General features: G+C 45.0%; 1 protein-coding gene across 1 annotated transcript in view; it reads right to left on the minus strand.

Annotated features, from left to right (window-relative positions):
* Nucleotides 1-17101, minus strand: part of gda (guanine deaminase) — a 53355-nt gene extending 36254 nt beyond the window's left edge. Inside the window, exon 1 of the mRNA XM_072592041.1 lies at nucleotides 16944-17101. Within this exon, the coding sequence (XP_072448142.1) occupies nucleotides 16944-17075 (132 nt within the window). The 5' untranslated portion in view covers nucleotides 17076-17101. The remainder of the gene's footprint in view (nucleotides 1-16943) is intronic.
* Between the last annotated feature and the right edge of the window lie 5257 nt (nucleotides 17102-22358).

A 22358-nucleotide genomic window follows, 5' to 3' on the forward strand; every position in this document is an offset into this window, starting at 1 on the left:
AGAACTTGTTAATAGGCATCTCTTCATGCTCGAGCAACAATCTCATCTCACCATCCTGAACTCTTTGGAAAATGTTCCTTGCTGCTCCTGACACCGAGAAAAATCTCACTGAACTTCTCAATAAGACCATAAGTTACAAGAGTGATTCTCCCTAATTTCTCACAAAAGTCCAAGGTATTCAGGGCTCTATAGGACTCTTAAAGTTTGGTTCTCTCTCCATAGCTTCCTGTTTCTTGACATTTTGAGTATTTCCAGCATTTTCTTTTCCATATTTCAGATTTGCATTCAGTAACTGCAGTAATTTGCTTTTGGAAATACTTGGGGCTATTTTCCCTGGAGCATCGGAGGCTGATGAATGATCTTAAAGAGGTTTATAAAATCATTAGGGGCATGGATAGGGTAATTAGACAAGGCCTTTTTCCCAGGTTAGGTGAGTCCAAAATTAGAGGGCATAGGCTAAAGGTGAGAGGGGAAAGATTTAGAAATGAACTGAGGGGTAACTTTTCACACAGGGAATGGTGTGTACATGGAATGAGCTGTCAGAGGAAGTGTTGGAGACAGCTACAATCGCAACATTTAAGAGACATCTGGATGGGTATATGAATAGAAAGGGTTTAGAGGGATATGGACTGGGTGCTGACAAATGGGACTTGGCCAGATTGGGATGTCTGGTTGGTGCAGATGAGATGGACCAGAGAATCTGTTTCCATGCTGTATAACTCCACGACTTTGACTTCTGCAGTGGTTTCCAAAGCACTTTTCAGCTTTAAGTACTTTTGAAGTAAAGAACTACTCCAATGCAGGAAATGCAGCCATTGGTTTACACTCAGCATTGCCCCACAAATACCAACTTGATAAAGAACCTAATAATCTGCCTTGCTGATGATGTTGATTGATAGTTTAACAGATGTAATGGTGAAACCAGTGACATGGGATCTTTTATTTCTGAGGCCTCAGTATTTCTTTTCATGATGGCAACTCTGACAGTGAAACATTCCTTCAGTAATGCACTGACACATAAGGCTGAATACGGGGCTCAGTTGTTATTTTGATGTGACCTTCTGGAGTATGAAGCAATGTGAATGTTTCCTGAAGGTATTTGAAGAGAAAAGAGGTGAGGGCCTTCTCTCTCTCTGTCCTGTTTGTGGCACCATTGTTCATCGTCCCAGTGGAGAGGAGCCGGGTTGGTACAATCCAAATGCACAACCCCTAGAACCCAGCAGGTGTCCTCACCTTCCTTGCAGAGGACGCACATCACCAACATGGTGGACTCCTTCAGAGTGTGGACCCGCAAGTGACAGGTCAAGGTGACCCTGAAGTGGCGAAGGAGTCACATAAGATCACACTGTATGCAGATGATGTTCTTGTCTTCTTATCAAACCCAACAGTCTCAGTGCCACACCGGATACAAAGCATCAATCTATTTGGTAGCTTCTCAGGTTATAAGATCAAGTTTGTGAAGTCAGAGGCCATGCCCATGGATCGTCTCCAAAGAGTGCCTGATCCTGAGGGCGGATCTCTGTTCCCCTTTGGATGGTTGCAAGAGGGTTTTCTTTACTTAGGTATATTTATTACTCCCATTTTTGATCGGCTAGTTACAGCCAATTTTGCTCTTTTATTCAAAGGAATCGAGCAGGATCTTCGTAGATGGGAATTCTTCTGACCTCTTGGTTAGGTCAGATAGCCCTCATTAAAATGAACATTCTGCCCCACCTGTTGTATCCTATGCAAATTCTTCCTCTGCTTTTTACTAAGCAAATATTTAGAAGACAGAGCGGTTGGTTTAGTTCTTTTATCAAATATCGCAAGCAGTCCCTAATTAAATTGACTAAATTGCAGTTACCTTACAGACTGGGAGGAGTGGGCCTCCCAGATATCAAAAACTATCAGTTCAGGGGGAGCCTCACTCACTTTGGTTGGACATCGAAGATCTCAGGCAAGATGCCCCCTTATTAGCCTGCTGTTCTTAGACAAAATGAGAACAGTTAAATATTGCCGTAGCCCAATAGTCATAGAGTCATAGAGTCATAGAGATGTACAGCATGGAAACAGACCATTCGGTCCAACCCGTCCATGCTGACCAGATATCCCAACCAATCTCGTCCCACCTGCCAGCACCCGGCCCATATCCCTCCAAACTCTTCCTATTCATATACCCATCCAAATGCCTCTTCAATATTGCAATTGTACCAGCCTCCACCACATCCTCTGGCAGCTCATTCCATACATGTACCACACTCTGCCTGAAAATGTTGCCCCTTAGGCCTCTTTTATATCTTTCCCCTCTCACCCTAAACCTATGCCGTCTAGTTCTGGACTCCCCAGCGAGGGAAAAGACTTTGCCTATTTATCCTATCCATACCCCTCAGAATATTGTAAACCTCTATAAGGTCACCCCTCAGCCTCCGACACTCCAGGGAAAACAGTCCAGCCTGTTCAGCCTCTCTCTATAGCTCAAATCTTCCAACCCTGGCAACATCCTTGTAAATCTTTTCTGAACCCTTTCAAGTTTCACAACATCCTTCCAATAGGAAGGAGAGCAGAATTGCATGCAATATTCCAACAGTGGCCTAACAATGTCCTGTACAGCCGCAACATGACCTCCCAACTCCTGTACTCAATGCTCTGACCAATAAAGGAAAGCGTACTAAATGCCTTCTTCACTATTCTATCTACCTGCGGCTATACTTTCAAGGAGTTATGAACCTAAGGTCTCTTTGTTCAGCAACACTCTAAGGTCTCTTTGTTCAGCAACACTCCCTAGGACCTTACCATTAAGTGCATAAGTCCTGCTAAGATTTGCTTTCCCAAAATGCAGCACCTCGCATTTATTTGAATTATACTCCATCTGCCACTTCTCAGCCCATTGGCCTATCTGGTCAAGATCCTGTCGTAATCTGAGGTAACCCTTTTCGCTGTCCACGACACCTCCAATTTTGGTGTCATCTGCAAACTTAACAACTATATCTCTTATGCTCGCATCCAAATCATTTATGTAAATGACAAAAAGTAGAGGGCTCAGCACCGATCCTTGTGGCACTCCACTGGTCACAGGCCTCCAGTCTGAAAAACAACCCTCCACCACCTCCCTCTGTCTTCTACCTTTGAGCCAGTTCTGTATCCAAATGGCTAGTTCTCCCTGTATTCCATGAGATCTAACCTTGCTAATCAGTGTCCCATGGTGAACCTTGTCGAACGCCTTACTGAAGTCTATATAGATCACATCTACTGCCCTGCCCTCATCAATCTTCTTTGTTACTTCATCAAAAACTCAACAAGTTTGTGAGACATAATTTCCCATGCACAAAGCCATGTTGACTATCCCGAATCAGTCCTTGCCTTTCCAAATACATGTACATCCTGTCCCTCAGGATTCCCTTCAACAACTTGCCCACCACCAAGGTCAGGCTCACTGGTCTATTGTTCCCTGGCTTGTCCTTACCACTCTTCTTAAACAGTGGCACCACGTTTGCCAACCTCCAGTCTTCCGGCACCTCACCTGTGACTATCGATGATACAAATATCTCAGCAAGAGGCCCAGCAATCACTTCTCTAGTTTCCCACAGAGTTCTCGGGTACACCTGATCAGGTCCTGGGGATTTATCCACCTTTAACCATTTCAAGACATCCAACACTTCCTCCTCTGTAATTTGGACATTTTGCAAGATGTCACCATTTATTTCCCTACAGTCTATATCTTCCATATCTTTTTCCACAGTAAATACTGACACAAAATATTCATTTAGTATCTCCCCCATTTTCTGTGGCTCCACACAAAGGCCGCCTTGCTGATCTTTGAGGGGCCGTATTCTCTCCCTAGTTACCCTTTTGCCCTTAATATATTTGTAAAACCCCTTTGGATTCTCCTTAATTCTATTTGCCAAAGCTATCTCATGTCCCCGTTTTGCCCTCCTGATTTCCCTCTTAAGTATATTCCTACTTCCTTTATACTCTTCGAAGGATTCACTTGATCTATCCTGTCTATACCTGACATATGCTTCCTTCTTTTTCTTAACCAAACCCTCAATTTCTTTAGTCATCCAGTATTCCCTATACCTACCAGCCTTCCCTCTCACCCTGACAGGAATATACTTTCTCTGGATTCTTGTTATCTCATTCCTGAAGGCTTCCCATTTTCCAGCGGTCCCTTTACCTGCGAACATCTGCCTCCAATCAGCTTTTGAAAGTTCTTGCCTAATACCGTCAAAATTGGCCTTTCTCCACTTTAGAACTTCAACTTTTAGATCTGGTCTATCCTTTTCCATCGCTATTTTAAAACGAATAGAATTATGGTCACTGGCCCCAAAGTGCTCCCCCACTGACACCTCAGTCACCTGCCCTGCCTTATTTCCCAAGAATAGGTCACGTTTTGCACCTTCTCTAGTAGGTACATCCACATACTGAATCAGAAAATTGTCTTGTACACACTTAAGAAATTCCTCTCCATCTAAACCTTTAACCCTATGGCAGTCCCAGTTGATGTTTGGAAAGTTAAAATCTCCTACCAATACCACACTATTATTCTTACAGATAGCTGAGATATCCTTTCAAGTTTGTTTCTCAATTTCCCTCTGACTATTGGGGGGTCGATAATACAATCCCATTAAGGTGATCATCCCTTTCATATTTCTCAATTCCATCCAAATAACTTCCCTGGATGTATTTCCAGGAATATCCTCCCTTAGCACAGCTGTAATGCTATCCCTTATCAAAAATGCTGCTCCCCCTCCTCTTTTGCCTCCCTTTCTATCCTTCCTGTAGCATTTGTATCCTGGAACATTCAGCTGCCAGTCCTGCCCATCCCTGCGCCATGTTTCCATAATTGCTATGATATCCCAGTCCCATGTTCCTAACCATGCCCTGAGTTCATCTGCCTTCCCTGTTAGGCCCCTTGCATTGAAATAAATGCAGTTTAATTTATTAGTCCTCCCTTGTCCCTGCCTGCCCTGACTGTTTGACTCACTTCTGTTCTCAATTGTACCAGTCTCAGATTGATCTCTTTCCTCACTATCTCCCTGGGTTCCACCCCCCCCCCCCATCCCCCACCTTACTAGTTTAAATCCTCCCAAGCAGTTCTAGCAAATCTCCCTGCCAGTATATTAGTCCCCTTCCAATTTAGGTGCAATCCGTCCTTCTTGTACAGGTCACTTCTACACCAAAAGAGATTCCAATGATCCAAAAATGTGAATCCTTCTCCCATACACCAGCTCCTCAGCCATACATTCATCTGCTCTATCCTCCTATTCCTGCCCTCACTAGCTCGTAGCACTGGGAGTAATCCAGATATTACTACCCTTGAGGATCTCCTTTTTAAAATTCTACCTAACTCTCTGTAATCTCCCTTCAGAGTCTCAACCTTTTCCCTTCCTATGTCGTTGGTTCCAATGTGGACAATGACCTCCTGCTGGCCCCTCTCCCCCATGTGAACATTCTGCACCCTCTCTGAGACATCCTTGATCCTGGCACCAGGGAAACAACACACCATTCTGCTTTTTCTCTGCTGGCCACAGAAACGTCTGTCTGTACCTCGGACTACAGAATCCCCTAACACAATTCATCTCTTGGAAGCCATGTACCCCTCGCTGCAGTAGAGCCAGTCTCAATACCAGAAACTTGGCTGTTTGTGCTACGTTTCCCTGAGAATCCATCACCCCCTACATTTTCCAAAACAGCACACCTGTTTGAAATGGGTATATCCACAAAAGACTCCTGCTCTAGCTGCCAACCTCTCTCACCCTTCCTGGAGTTAACCCATCTATGTGACTGTATCTGAGACTTTCCCCCCTTCCTATAACTGTCATCCATCACATACTGTTGCTGTTGCAAATTCCTCATCGCTTCTATTTGTTTCTCCAACCGATCCACTCGATCTGATAAGATTCGCATCCAACAGCATTTATGGCAGATATAATCCGCAGTAACCCTTAAACTCTCTTTAAACTCCCACATCTGACAAGAAGTACATATCACTACAAAGGCCATTTTTGCTCCTTCACAATCTACAGACCCAGAAAATAACACCGTCTTATTCCTCTACAAACACTGCCCCAGGTTAAATTAATAGCTATGGCTTATATTTTAAGTTTAATCAAGAGACTTATCTCCAAAAACATATAATCAAGAAAGAATCCACTATACTCACTACTGCAGCCTTTCTCTTGGACAGACTTAAAACAACAATTAACTTATCTGATTCTGTGCTGTGACCTTCGCCCAACAGTTCCTCCAAGATTAGTTTTGAATTTCACTGTTTGTTAATTTCTCCAGATGCACTCCGATGTCCAGCGACACATGAATTCAAACAGCAAAGGCAGTAACTGTGCAGGTTCTCTCTCTCTCTCTCTCTCTCTCTCCTGCACTGTCCTCACCATGTGCTTCCTTTGTCTGCTCTTCTCCCTTTTCAACTGCTGTTGTTTTGACTTTTTTTTCCAAAGTTCCAAAACAGTGCAACAGCATATAAAACTGTAATCGCTGCTCCTGGAATTTGAGGAAATCACCTCCAGCACCTAAAATACCTCAAAAAAGAGGAGCAGCTCTTACAGCCAGAAATTTTTCCATCCTCCATCTCATCAATACTGTCAAGGCATGGAGGGCATTATTGCCAAAATATCATTTCTGACATGCATAGTTGGCATGCCAGGCTTTCAGCCAGGGGTGATGGATTCTGGGTTTAAACTATGGGCAGCTAGGGGCATGTCTTGCCTGGCTGTTTTATTCGAAGGGGACATATTGATGTCCTTTGACCAGTTGGCTCAGAAATAAGAATTGCCCAGGAGGGACCTCTTTCATTTCTTTCAAGTTATAAACTTCATACCACACTCCTAACTGATCTGTATAGGTCCGACATGGAGAAGAGGGTGCTGAGTGCTGAGGGTACATAATCTGTTTGCAACACTATTTATCTATTGGGAGAGGGTCCCTTGGACAAGACTGAATGACTCTATAAGGTCTGGGAGAGGGAGTTGGACATGGAGATCTCTTCTGAAATATGGGAGGATATTTAGAAAAATGCAAGTAGGGTTTTGATTTGCAACAGGACCCACACTTTGCAGTTGAAGAGTCTCCACAGGGTCCATCTGGCCCCAGAACACCTCACTAAATTTAAAGCAGGAGCATCTCCAATGTGTCCTAAATGTAAAGTGAGCGTGGGCAGCCTTACTCATTGTCTTTGGTCCAGACACAGACTGCAGGCATACCGGCACGCTGTGGTAGGCGAAATAGAGAAGGCCTTGGGGACGGAAGTGGAGATGGACCCAGTATCTCTTCTTCTTGGCTTTGTTAGTCCACATTCATTAGATGCGCAAAAAAAGGCTTTTCAATATCCTCACATTTTTTGCCAGAAAGAACACTCTATTAGGGTAGATGTCAGAAAATCCCCCAGGGTTGGCGTGCTGGCGTAAGCTGGTCATGGAGCACATACCCTTGGACTTTCTTACGAGTATGGTGCACCATAAAACTGAGAATTTCTACAAGACGTGGCGGCCCTTTTTGGACTACCTGGGTACAGGTTTGTCCACCATACTAATAAGAGCTTTTGTATAGCCATGGCAATTCTATGTAATGAAGCTGGTATCCAGAGGGGAGGAACTACCCTATGAATATCTATAAACGTATGGACTTGATGATCGAGGGCTATTGCTTTGTTTTGCTGAGCTGTGTTATGGTTATTAATCATTATTATTATTGTTAAGACTTTTCTTTTTTAGCTTAGTTATTAGTTGATTCTTATTCATGTAATTAGCAGTTTTTTTAAATATTAGTTTGAATTGTTTGGTTTTGTATTTATTTTAATATTCAAAAGAAAAGATTTTCCTTTTTTTAATAAAATTATGTTTAAGAAGAAGGTGACCTGAAGATGGATGCCAGTTGGAATATTCTTCACACCCCCCCCCCACCCGCCAGCTTCGCTCCGTGCCAAACCTGAGGGAGGTTAGGGCACATGTCAGCAGACTGCAAAGTGACACTCTGCAGTAACTGTTAACAGGAGGGGTACCTGACTAAGCACTATCAGGATTCCAAGAGCTGCAACCAGTGTGGAAAATCAGGCCACCTGTACAAGCCTTGCCCAAGACTTCGTAGGGGTGGGTGGAAACAAATAACCAGAAATTACAACACAGCTGGTGGATCCCAAAAAGTCAGGAAGACACCATCTTAGTGCCAGCAACTCTCACTACCCCAGGCCAGTCATTCTGGCCAGAGACTTCAAATGCATCATTGATGCGGATGGATAATCTGGAGGGACTGGCAGCAAACTGGACTCCAGCTCCAGATTCCTAATGGAAAACGGCTAAAATCACCAAACTGCGTGGCTTCTTCAGCACCCCTGAAGTCGGAGTGCAGCATAGATACACCTGGTCACAGCCAGAATGGGTCCAGCCACTCAAGGATAGATTTCCTGTTTGTGTCCCAAGAGTTCACAATTGGATCCACCAATGTCCAGTGTTCTTCGCTAAACACTGCCTCCTGCTGGTTGACTGTCAGCTTTAAGACAACCGTCGGGCTGGCTAGAGCTCGTGGAAGCTGATTGTGAAACTCTGACCCCATAAAACATTGCAGAACTCAAAAAGGACTACAAAGGTTGGAGAAGAGTGAAACCCCTCTTTGGGTCTCCAGAAGATCGGTGGGAAACAGCCAAGAGTCTGCACCATGGAGCAGGATGAGATATGCTTGTGTATCTATCTCCAGAAGGTGCACAGGGAGAGCTCTGTGCTCAGCAGCCTGAAGAAAAATGATGGCTCTGTTATGTCATTGCAGTCTGACATCCTGAGGATCAGCAAATCCTTTTATGCCAGACTGTATGACATAAAGCACACAGACAGCATGGCCTCCCAGTCATTCCTGTTCTCTCTGTCTTAGACAACAGCACACGGGAGGTGCTGGACAAGCCGCTAAAGAGTCCTTAAGAAAGAATAAAATTCTCAGAAGCAATGGCTTACTGGCCAAGTTGTTTTCAGTTCTGTGGGACTAGATTGGCCAGGACCTGCTGGAGGTGTATGACAGTGTGCTTCTGGCAGGAGTATGTGTGAATCCATGAGGATTCTCAGCCCCAAGCGGAAGGGGGAGCAGTAGGAAATTAGAAACTGGCCAAAAGTGAGGATTGCCGCAGAACACACCAGATGGCCTCCTTCTTTAGAGACCGCAGTTTCCCTTCCCACGTGGTTGAACATGCCCTTCAAAGCATCTCATCCACATCCCACCCCTCCGCCCTCAAACCCCACCCCTCCAGCCGTAACGAGGACAGAACCCCTCAGTCCTCACCTTCCACCTTCCAAACTTCGCATAAACCGCATCATTTGCCAACGTTTCCGCCACCTCCTAACGGACCCCACCACCAGGGATATATTTCCCTCCCCACCCCTTTCTGCTTTCCGCAAAGACCGTTCCCTCCATGACTATCTGGTCAGGTCCACTCCCCCCACAATCCACTAACCCCCCGGCACCTTCCCCTGCCACCGCAGGAATTGCAAAACCTGCGCCCACACCTCCTCCCTCACCTCTATCCAAGGGCCTCAAGGAGCCTTCCACATCCATCAAAGTTTCACCTGCAAATCCACCAATGTCACTTACTGTATCTGTTGCTCCCGATGTGGTCTCCTCTACATTGGGGAGACTGGACTCTTCTCGCAGAGCGCTTTAGGGAACATGTCTGGGACAGCCGCACCAATCAACCCCACCGCCCCGCGGCCTAACACTTCAACTGCCCCTCCCACTCTGCCAAGGACATACAGGTCCTGGGCGTCCTCCACTGCTGCTCCCTCACCACCCGATGCCTGGAGGAAGAACGCCTCATCTTCTGTCTCGGAACACTTCAACCCCAGGGCATCAATGTGGACTTCACCAATTTCCTCATTTCCCCTTCCCCCACCTCACCCCAGCTCCAATCTTCCAGCTCAGCAACGCCCTCATGACCTGTCCTACCTGCCAATCTTCCTTCCCACCTATCCGCTCCACCCTCCTCTCTGACTTATCACCTTTATCCCCACCCCCATCCACCCATTGTACTCTTTACTACCTTCTCCCACCCTCCTCTCTGATCTATCACCTTCATCCCCACCCCCATGCACCCACTGTACTCTCTGCTACCTTCTCCCACCCTCCTCTCTGAACTATCACCTTCATCCCCACCCCTATACACTTACTATACTCTTTGCTACCCTCTCCCCAGCCCCAACCCCTTCCATTTATCTCTCCACCCTGGAGGCTCCCTGCCTTCAATCCTGATGAAGGGCTTTTGCCTGAAATGTTGACTTTCCTACTCCTCGGATGCTGCTTGACCTGCTGTGCTTTTCCAGCACCACTCTAAATTAGAAACTGGCAACCAATCTCACTGTTGAATGTGAATTATAAAGTTCTGTCTAAGATCATTCGTGGGCGGCACGGTGGCACAGTGGTTAGCACTGCTGCCTCACAGCGCCAGAGACCCGGGTTCAATTCCCGCCTCAGGCGACTGACTGTGTGGAGTTTGCACATTCTCCCCGTGTCACCCGGTTTTCTCCGGGTGATCCGGTTTTCTCCCACAGTCCAAAGATGTGCAGGTCAGGTGAATTGGCCATGCTAAATTGCCCGTAGTGTTAGGTAAGGGGTAGATGTAGGGGTATGGGTGGGTTGTGCTTCGGCGGGGCGGTGTGGACTTGTTGGGCCAAAGGGCCTGTTTCCACACTGTACCTAATCTAATCATCACCAACTGGGTCAGGTCTGCTCTGGGAGGGGTGATTCACTTCAAGCAAACTGAGCTGTACTCAGCAGGTTGATCTCTGAGAGCCTCGGGCTCCCGGGATCCACATGCAGGGCTGGGGGAGGGGCTTCCTGCCTCATCAGCCTGGACCAGGATAAGGCCTTTGACTGGAAATTGCACACTTACATGTGGGAGTGTGCTCTCCAAATGGGCTTTGGGGAGGGAATCCCCAACTGGATCCAACTGCTCTACACCAGCATCGTTAGTACAGTCTCAATCAACAGGTGGGAATCAGAAAGCCTCCCGCTCAGATCGGAAGTCAGGCAGGGCTGCCCACTATTGCCTGCCTTATTTGTGTGTTGTATGGAGCTTTTACCTGGGTCTGTCAGGAAGGATGTGAACCTGACTATTCCAGACAGCCTGCAGATCTAAGTCTCCCTGTACATGGATGATGTCACCATGTTCCACTCAGATCCTCCATCAATGTGCAGACTCACGCAAACGGTTCAAACTAGCCTCAGGGACAAGGTAAATCGAGGCAAGAGTGAGGCCACGTTCTTTGGGAACTGGGATGACCACTCCTATATCCCCTTCATTGTCAGCACAGATTAACTGAAGGTGCTGGGTTTACGGCTCAGCGGGGCCAGGGCCGTGCGCAAAACTGTGGGCGATGTGTGTTGCCAAGGTGAGACAGAAGCTGGGCAGGTGGGAGCACTGCTCCCTCTCTATTGTGGGTAAAAATCTAGTCAGAAGGTATAAAGTACTCTTGCTTTTGCTGCATGTGGCGCAGGTCTGGCCCATTCAAACCTGCACCCGTTGTAGTCACTCAAGCCACCTTCCATTGAAGGTCAAAGATAGACCGTATCTACATGGACACCACGGTACAAACCTCTGGATAAGAGGCAGGAAAAGGCGAACCCAATGCCACCTTCATCCTGATGGTCACCTTTATGTTCGGCTGTGTCAAACTGTGTATAGATCTTTGGTACACAAACCTATGTGAGGTAGTATGTGTTATGAAGGATGGGTCTGGACTTGGTGCTGCAGACTGCTCCATGTAGTTGGACTGTTTCATATCACTTGTCATTCATATACTAATTTGCAAAGAAAAGCGTTTGGACCATAAGAGCACAAGGAAGTAAATAACATCCTCGAGACCCTACGGAAGAAGGATCCTGTCGCGTGGTTCCCTGAGGAGATTGCCAAAGTCATTTGGCAGAATGCCTCATCATCAAAGTTTTCCAATAAGTACCAAGATATAGTTGGCTGGTGGTGAGAAGGGCACTACTTGTCAGATCCTTCCCGCATACCCAGTCTCTATGCTCCACTGCACATTGCCCTTGAAGAAACTTGGGGGATGCAGGGGATGGAGAGGTCACTCACCCCCTTCTGGAATGTATCTTTTCAAAGAAGGCCTGGAAAGTGGTGTAATATAGAACAGTATGGCACAGGGATATTTTCAGTCATCAGACCCTCTCAATGCCTCAGAATGAATGTAAATAGTGCCATGCATGAGTCAGAGATGCCTTTCATTTCTACAACATAATTTGTATGGACTTTAGGAAGGCGTTTGACAAAATTCCCCATGGGAGGACTGGTTAGCAAGGTTAGATCTCATGGAATACAGGGGGATGACAGAGGGGGGTGGTGAGGGTTGTTTTTCAGACTGGAGGTCTGTGACCGGTGGAGTGCCACAAGGATCAGTGCTGGAGCCACTACTTTTCATCGGTTATATAAATGATTTGGATGTGAGAATAAGAGGTATACTCATTCAATTTGCAGATGACACCAAAATTGGAGGTGTGATGGACAGCCAAGAAGGTTACCTCAGATTACAATAGGATCGTGATCAGATGGGCCAGTGGGCTGAGAAATGGCAGATAGAGTTTAATTTAGATAAATGCAAGGTGCTGCATTTTGGGAAAGCAAATCTTAGCAGGACTTATACACTTAATGGTAAAGTCCTAGGGAGTGTTGCTGAACAAAGAGATCTTGGAGTGCAGGTTCATAGCTCCTTGAAAGTAGAGTCACAGGTAAATAGGATACTGAGGAAGGCATTTGGTATGATTTAATTACAGTGTGGAAACAGGCCATTCGGCCCAACAAGTCCACACCGACCCGCTGAAGTGCAACCCACCCATACCCCTACATTTACCCCTTACCTAACACTACGGGCAATTTAGCATGGCCAATTCACCTGACCTGCACATCTTTGGACTGTGGGAGGAAACCGGAGCACCCGGAGGAAACCCACGCAGACACAGGGAGAATGTGCAAACTCCAAACAGTCAGTCACCTGAGGTAGGAATTGAACCCGGGTCTCTGGCGCTGTGAGGCAGCAGTGCTAACCACTGTGCCACCCATATTGAGTACAGGAGTTGGGAGGTCATGTTGCAATTGTACAGGACATTGGTTAGGCCACTTTTGGAATATTGCATGCAATTCTGATCTCCTTCCTATTGGAAGGATGCTGTGAAATTTGAAAGGGTTCAGAAAAGGTTTACATGGATGTTGCCAGGATTGGAGGATTTGAGCTATAGGGAGAAGTTGAATAGGCTGGGGGTGTTTTCCCTGGAGTGTCGGATGCTGAGGGGTGACCTTCTAGAGGTTTATAAAGTTATGAGGTGTATGGATAGGCTAAGTAGACAAGATTTTTTTCCCTGGGGTGGGGGAGTCCAAAAATAGAGGGCGTAGTTTTAGGGTGAGAGGGGAAAGATATAAAAGAGATCTAAGGTGCAACTTTTTCACACAGAGGGTGGTACATGTATGGAATGGGCTGCCAGAGGAAGTGGTGGAGGCTAGCACAATTGCAACATTTAAAAGGCATCTGTATGGGTGTATAAATAGGAAGGGTTTGGAGGGATATGGGCCAGGTGCTGGCAGGTGGGACTAGATTGGGTTGGGATATCTGGTCGGCATGGAAGGTTTGGACCGAAGGGTCTGTTTCCATACTGTACATCTCTATGACTCTATAACTGCAGGGAATGTTAAATGTTAATGTTTGTTTTTTTTTTCTTTTTTATGCAAAGACTGTACAGAACTGCTTTATTATCTGCATATGTACATAATGTTTTGATGAGTAAAGTATATTGTTGCAATGAACTTTCCAAATCCAGCTCAGCACTGTCCCCATGACTTGTCCGGACTTGTCCTACCTGCCTATCTCCTTTTCCACCTATCCACTCCACCCTCTCCTCTCTGACCTATCACCTTCATCCCCTCCCCCACTCACCCATTGTAGGCTATGCTACTTTCTCCCCACCCCCACCCTCCTCTAGCTTATCTCTCCACCCTTCAGGCTCACTGCCTTTATTCCTGATGAAGGGCTTTTGCCCGAAACGTCGATTTCGAAGCTCCTTGGATGCTGCCTGAACTGCTGTGCTCTTCCAGCACCACTAATCCAGAATCTGGTTTCCAGCATCTGCAGTCATTGTAGAACAGAAGTTCTCAAGTTCTGTTCTACCGAGCAATCCCTGCTCAAATAGATCCCATATACGTGTGCAAACCTGTTCAATTCATATCTTTTATTCCACATTCCATCACCCCCTATATTTAAGTGCAAGCCTTTTACATGTTGTTACTTAATCAGTTATATCTGCAATCTCCATTTCCCAATCACAATACTTCTACAAATAATAGGCGTTGAACTTGTTACGATATGCAACAGCACATTATGTGCAAAATCGGTTTGGTTACAGCATTTGCCAAATGCCTGTAAATGATTACAGATGGGAAAAACATGTTTTGATAATGTGGGATTTCTTTTTCGTTCACTCAGTGGACTGTGGTGATTGAGTTTTCCAAGTTCAACTCGCGTTAAACTTGGGTGACTCAAGCCAAAATTATGGCTTATTTTGTTTCAAAGAGGGCAGGTGAGTGGGATTTTTTGGTTAAAATCGTAAGAGTAAATACAGAGAAACTGTTTCATGTAGCAGCAAGGTCAATCATCAAGCGTACGCAGATTTAATATAGCAGCTAAAAGAACTGGCGTAACATAAAGAAAACAATATCTCATAGTACACCATTAATGGGCGGCACGGTGGCACAGTGGTTAGTACTGCTGCCTCACAGCGCCAGAGACCCGGGTTCAATTCCCACCTCAGGCGACTGATTGTGTGGAGTTTGCACGTTCTCCCCGTGTCTGCGTGGGTTTCCTCCGGGTGCTCCGGTTTCTTCCCACACTCCAAAGATGTGCAGGTCAGGTGAATTGGCCATGTTAAATTGCCTGTAGTGTTAGGTAAGGGGTAGATGTAGATGTAGGGGTATGGGTGGGTTACGCTTCGGCGGGGTGGTGTGGACTTGTTGGGCCGAAGGGCCTGTTTCCACACTGTACGTAATCTAATCATTGTGATCCAGAATGCTAAAAATCAAACAACACCAGGTTGTAGTCCAACAGGTTTATTTAGAAGCACTAGCTTTCATAGCGCTGCTCCTTCATCAGGTCATTGTGGAGCCGGATCATACGACACAGAATTTATGGCAAAAGATTACTGTGTCATGCAACTGAAACGATTAATCTTAAACTTGGAAATAAACCTGTTTGACGATAATCTGGTGTTATGTGACGTTTAACTTAGTCCACCCTAGTCCAATACCAGCACCTCCACGTCGTGATCCAGAATGTGCTGCCTGAAAGGGTGATTGGACCAGATTCAGTTGTGACGCCCAGCAACGATAAATACTTGAAGTCGAAATATTTGCATCCGTCATTCAGAAAGAGCACGAGGAAGTGGAAATAATTAGACAGCTTTACTAAAAGGGTGAGTCAGACATAATGAGCCAAACTGCCTCTCCTTGCATTGTTTGGTTCAATGTTTCTCCACTAGAGCCCAAGCTGGTCCTGACTGAGGAGACACGATAAGAGATTTGGCAATGTGCTTGGCTCATGACATGTATTTGCCAAGATACCATCCATTGGTCCTTAGAATAACGAGAAAGCATATTTGAACCTGAAGGGGAAAAGCAAAGAGTGTACAGAACCACTTTAGTATCTGTGTATGTACTCGTTTTATGTCCTGGACTTTGGACCCTGAATTTTCAATCAAGAAATAAAAACGATAACCGGAGCTTGGCACCATATGTCGAAATGTGGTCCTTGTTACAGAGTACAAATTCTCATACAGAGATTATACCACGATTAGAAATTGTCTGACGGAGACCATACAAATACAATTCCCTAAATTACCAATAAAAACAGAAATCGCTGGAGAAACTCTGCAGATTTATCAGCCTCTCTCCACAGGTGCTGCCACAGACCTGATTTCACCAGCAATTTCTGGTTTTGTTTCAGATTACCAGCATTTGCAGTGCTTTGTTTCATTTTCAATTTGCATAAGTGTTGGAACCTGTACTGTGCTCTGATCCTTGTATGGTAAGATAAAGATTTTCACGCAAATCAGGTTGTTAAACCTTGCAAACCACAGGGTGATATTGAAGTCCTTACAGTGTGGGATCAGATCGAGTCCACGCTGACCCTCTGAAGTGAATCTCATCTTGATTCAACCCTGAGCCGAAAGCGCTGCAACCCCCCCATATGTCACTCGACCTGAAAATGTTAACTCTGATTTCTCTCCGCAGATGCAGCCGGAGCTGCTCCCATTTTCCAGTTTTTTTTTATTCCCCGTGGCTAACCTGGACACTATGGGCAATTTCCCACGGCCAATCCACCTGACCTGCACATCTTTGGACTGTGCGAGGAAACCCACGTAAGAGAATATGCAAACTGCATACAGACAGTCGCCCGAAGCTGCGACTAAACCCAGACCCCACGCACCGTCAGGAAGCACAGCTAACAAAAGAACTAACACACCGCCTCCCACAGCCAGGAGCCAGCTGATCATGACATTTGGATCAGTGACAGAAAACATCCTCTTGTCAAGTCCATCCTGTCGTATGGTGGCCACAGATTTACACAGTACTCCGACAGTGACTTAAATAACATTATTTGCAGCTCAATCACACACTCCTTTCCTGTTCAGTACCTGGACGAATAAAGAGAAGGATTACATACTTTTGTACGTAACGCTCTTTTTAAAAAAAATCTGAAATCATGCAGCACTGTTCGATGCACTCCTGAAAACAAATCATCCCAATTTCACAACCGATTTCGCCCTTCCACAGTCACTTTTTATTTTAAATGAGAATCTCAAATCATGCAGCACCGTTCGACGCACACCCTAAAACGAAAATACCCCAATTTAACACCCGATTTCGCCCTCCCACGGTAACGCTGTGTTTGAAATGGGAAATTTGAAACACAGGTGCTCACCTTTCCCGTCCTGTTAACTCCGAGGATAAGAGGGGTGAGCGTTTCCATTGGGGATGTGTGAGTGGCATGGATAAAGGTGCCCTTGAAAACCTGGAGGCTTTCGCCTTGTGGACAGGGAGCTTTGCTTGTCATGATGTGAATTGATGGGCTTCTTCTCCAGCACCGAGAAACAGTGGGGAGAAAATGTCAAGGGCGCACTACTTCCCTGGCTGAAGCTGACGCTTTGGGCGTGCATATCGAACAGTGGGAGGATACCTTCCTTTTGATAAACAAGTTAGTGTTCGATGGGTTTGCCCTGGAGTCATCAAACCGAAAAGGGCTAAATATTTAGCAATCGAAGGAATAAAATCTAATCAAATAATCACGTCGTTCCTAGTGCCCGTCACACACCACAGTTTAAAAAGGACAGATTTCAGTCCCCAACAATTGACACTCTTGAGGTATCCGATCTCACATTCCACACATGGAAGGACTCCCTTCAGCCCATCCTAGTTGAGCAGGAATCATCCATCTATTCTAAGCCCATTTGGTGTTTCAAGTCATCATTTAAATTGTTCGGAAATGTCTTGAGGGTTCACATCTCTACACCCCTTTTGAGATCCAGATACAAGCCCCTGGGTGCAAAGACTTTTCTTCAGATCCCTTCTAAACCTCCCGCTTCTTACCTTAAAGCTGTTCCGTGGTTACTGACCCTCTACTAAGGGGGAAACATGTCTCCCTATTTGCCCTGTCTATTGTCCTGAAAACGTTGTCCTAAGGAAAACTAACCCCAAGGATACCTAGTCTCCCTTCATAGCTGAATTACTTCAGCTCTGGAAACATCCTGATGAATCTCTTCTACGCCCTCTCGAGTGCAATCATGTCCTTCCTATCGTGTGGTGCCCACAGATTTACACAGTACTCCGACTGTGACCTATATAACATTATATGTAGCTCCATCACAAACCCCATGACTATTCAATGCTTGGACTAATAAAGTTAAAAATCACACAATACCAGGTTACAGTCCAACAGGTTTATTTGGAAACATTAGCTTTCAGAGCACTGCTCCTTCATCAGTTTGTTGTGGAGAATAGGATCGTAAGACACAGAACTTACAGTAAGAGTTTACAATGTGATGGAACTGAAATCATAAATTGAAAGAGACCTGGATTGTTTGTTAAGTCTCTCATCTTTTAGAATGAACATGTTGGTTTCAGATCTTTCATAAGTAAAATGCAGAACTTCTTAAAAGTTACATTCTCAAGTGATTTTTAACAATTGATGTCATGCCCGGCCCAGATAATGCATGTAGTGTGTGAGGTGCCCTGTGTGAGACTGTCTGTGCCGCAATGGTCAGACTGATTCCAATCAAAAAAACTGATTTGCAGAATATTACATGGATTCATGCAGTTATTGAGCAAAATAAAATGTAATTTTGCAAGTACAAATTCACCCCACAAACTTGTATGTGTGTGGGTGTGCATGTGGGCGTGTTTGTGGGGAGGGAGTTGAGGGGGTTATGAGTGCATGTGAGAGAGAATTTCTATGTGTGTGTGGTTAAAGTGGTATAAGTCGATGAGAGGGTGTGTGTGTTGGGGGGGGGGCTGAGTGTGGGAGTATATGTGAGCGTATGGCAGAGAGCTTGCTTATGAGAGAGGGTCTGTGTGAATATATGGGTCTGTAGGAGTGTGTGTCTGTATGTGTGTCGGTGTCTGTATGTATGTAGAGTGCAGTGGGGTCACCTGTAGTGTGACACGAACCCAAGGGCCTGTGTGAGACCATCCCCATGCACAGCGACCTTGGCTATCAGACTCTGCCTGGCCATTTTCCGTGATTGCCTGTCCCGAACTCTGCCTTGGAGGATAGTCACCCGATGGCTAGTGCTTCCAAATAGACCTGTTGAACTATAACCTGGTGCTGTGTGATTTTTAACTTTACATACCCCAGTCCAATAGCGGCATCTCCATATCATGGATTACTAAAGAGAAGGATTCCATACTTTTGCATGTAACCGGTTTTTTTTAAAATATCAAATCATCTAGCACCATTCGATGCACATCTAAAAACAAAACATCCCAATTTAACACCCGATTTCGCCCTTGCGCAGTAAGCTTTTGTTTGAAATGGGAAATTTGAAACATAGGTGCTCACCTTTCCCATCGTGGTAACTCCCCAGGATACGAGGGGTGAGAGTTTCCATTGGGGAAGTGTGAGTGGCATGGATAAAGGTTTTTGCCTTGTGGACAGGGAGCTTCGCTTGTCATGATGTGAATTGATGGGCTTCTTCTCCAGCACCGAGAAACAGTGGGGAGAAAATGTCAAGGGCACACCACTTCCCTGGCTGAAGCTGACGCTTTGGGCGTGCATAACGAACAGTGGGAGGATACCTTCCTTTTGATAAACAAATAAGTGTCCGATGGGTTTGCCCTGGAGTCATCAAACCGCAAAGGGCCAAATACTTAGCAATCGAAGGAATAAAATCTAATCAAATAATCATGTCGTTCCTGGTGTCCATCACACACCACAGTTTAAAAAGTACAGATTTCAGTCCCCTACAATTGACATTCTTGTGGTATCCCGATGCCACATTTAGAGTCAAAACACATGGAAGGAGTCCCTTCAGCCCATCCTAGTTGAGTAGGTCAATAATCATCCATCTTTTCTAATCCCATTTTCCACACTTGCTGCAAAGCCTTCAATGTTATGGTGTTTCAAGTCATCATTTAAATTGTTCGGAAATATCTTGAGGGTTCACATCTCTACCACCCTTTTGAGTTCCAGATACAAGCCCCTGGGTGCAAAGACTTTTCTTCAGATCCCTTCTAAACCTCCCACTTCTTACATTAAAGCTGTTCCCTGGTTACTGACCCTCTACTGAGGAGAAACATGTCTCCCTATTTTTCCTGTCTATGGCCCGCAAATCTTTGCTTTAAAGAAAACTAGATATCTAGTCTCTCTTCATAGCTGAACTGCATTAGCTCCTGATGAATCTCTTCTCCGCCTTTATTATTGTAATCATTCCTATCGTGTGGTGACCACAAATTTACACAGTACTCCGACGGTGTCCTTAATAACATTTTCTGCAGCTCCATCATAATGTCCTTGCCTATTCAATGCTTGGACTAATAAAGTTAAAAAAAAAATCACATAATACCAAGTTATAATCCAACATGTTTATTTGGAAACACCAGCTTTCGGAGCACTTGCTCCTTCATCAGTTTGTTTTGGTGTATAAGATCATAAGACACAGAATTTGTGGCAAAAGTTTACAGTGTGATGTAATTAAAATGATATATTGAAAAAGACCTGGATTGTTTATTAAGTCTCTCATCTTTGAGAATTAATGTGTTGGTTTCAGTTCTTTCATAAGTAAATTACAGAATTTTGTTCAATTACATTCTCAAGTGAACTTACATTACATTCTCAATTGGTGTCATGTCAGCCCAGATAATGCACTTAAGGTGTGAACTGCCCCGTGTGAGACTGTCTGTGCCACAATGTTCAGACTGATTCGAATTTTAAAAATGGATTTACAGAATATTACATGGCTGGTGCAGTTTTAGAGCAAATTAAAATGTCATTCTGCCATACAAATGCACCCCTTAAACTTATATGTGTGTGTCTGTATGTGAGCAGAGGTAGAGGTGTATGTGTGTGCGTGTGTGTGACATGAATCCAAGGTCCCGGTTGAGAGCATCCCCATGGGTACCAAATTTGGGTATCAGCCTCTGTTTGGTCACTTTGCTTTGTTGCCTGTCTCCAAGTTTACCTTGGAGGGCGGTCACTCGAAGGTCTGAGGGTGAAAGTCCCAGACTACTGAAGTGTTCTCTGACTGGGAGGGAACCCACTTGTCTGTTGATTGTTGTGCGGTCTCCATTCACCCATTGTTGTAGTGTCTGGTCGGAGTCACCAATGAACCATGCCTCTGTGCATCTTTGCCTGCAATGTAAGAGATAGACAACATTGGTTGAGTCACATGCATACCTGCCACGTACACGTGAAAAGATGAATGACTTAACAAACAATCCAGGTCTTTTCCAATATATAATTTCAGCTGCATCGCATGTAAACTTTTGCTATAAATGCAGTGTCTTACGACCTTATACTCCACACCCACCTGATGAAGGAGCAGTGCTCCAAAAGCTAGTGCTTCCAAATAAACCTGTTGTACTATAACCTGGTGCTGTGTGATTTTTAACTTTGTATACCCCAGTCCAGCAGCGGCATCTCCAAATCATGGACTAATAAAGAGAAGGATTCCATACTTTTGCATGTAAACCTTTTTAAAATCTCAAATCATCTAGCACCGTTCAATGTACATTTTAAAAACAAAACATCCCAATTTAACACCTGATTTCACCCTTCCATTGTAATGTTTTGTTTGAAACAGGAAATTTGAAACATGGGTGCTCACCTTTCCCATCCGGTAATTCCTAGGATACGAGGGGCAAGAGTTTCCATTGGGGAAGTGTGAGTGGCATGGATAAAGGTCCCCTTAAAAACCTGGAGGCTTTTGCCTTGTGGACAGGGAGCTTTGCTTGTCATGATGTGAACTGATGGGCTTCTTCTCCAGCACCGAGAAACAGTGGGGAGAAAATGTCAAGGGCACACCACTTCCCTGGCTGAGGCTGATGCTTTGGGCGTGCATATCGAACAGTGGGCCCATGCTTTCCTTTTGATAAATAAATAAGTGTCCGATGGGTTTGCCCTGGAGTAATCAAACCGAAAGAGTCAAAGCATTAGCAATCAAAGGAATAAAATCTCAACAAATAATCATGTCGTTCCTGGTGTCCATCACATACCACAGTTTAAAAAGGACAGATTTCAGTCCCCAACAATTGACACTCTTGAGGTATCCGATCCCACATTTAGAGTCAAAGTACATGGAAGGACTCCCTTCAGCCCATCCTAGTTAAGCAGGTTAATAATCATCCATCTATTCTAATCCCATTTTCCACACTTGCACCAAATCCTTGAATGTTAAGATGTTTCAAATCATCATTTTAAATTGATCTTAAATGTCTTGAGGGTTCACATCTCTACCACCCTTTTGAGTTCCAGATACAACTCAAGGGTGAAAGATTTTTTTCACATCACCTCGAAACCTCCCACTTCTTACTTTACGGCTGTTCCCTAGTGACTAATCCCTCTGGTAAGGGGAAACATTTCTCCAATTTACCATGTCTCTGGCCCTCAAAACTTTGTTCTGAGGAAAACCAATCCCAAGGATACTTCAGCTCTGGAAACATCCTGGTGAATCTCTTCTCCGCCCTTTCAAGTGCAATTACATCCTTCCTATCGTGTGGTGCCCACAGATTTACACAGTACTCTGACTGTGATCTATATAACATTATATGTAGCTCTATCACAAACTCCTTGCCTATTCAAAGTCTGGACTAATCAAGTTAAAAATCACACAATACCAGGCTATAG

The sequence above is a fragment of the Chiloscyllium punctatum genome, chromosome 2, assembly GCF_047496795.1.
Source record: "Chiloscyllium punctatum isolate Juve2018m chromosome 2, sChiPun1.3, whole genome shotgun sequence".
Classification (NCBI taxonomy): domain Eukaryota; kingdom Metazoa; phylum Chordata; class Chondrichthyes; order Orectolobiformes; family Hemiscylliidae; genus Chiloscyllium; species Chiloscyllium punctatum.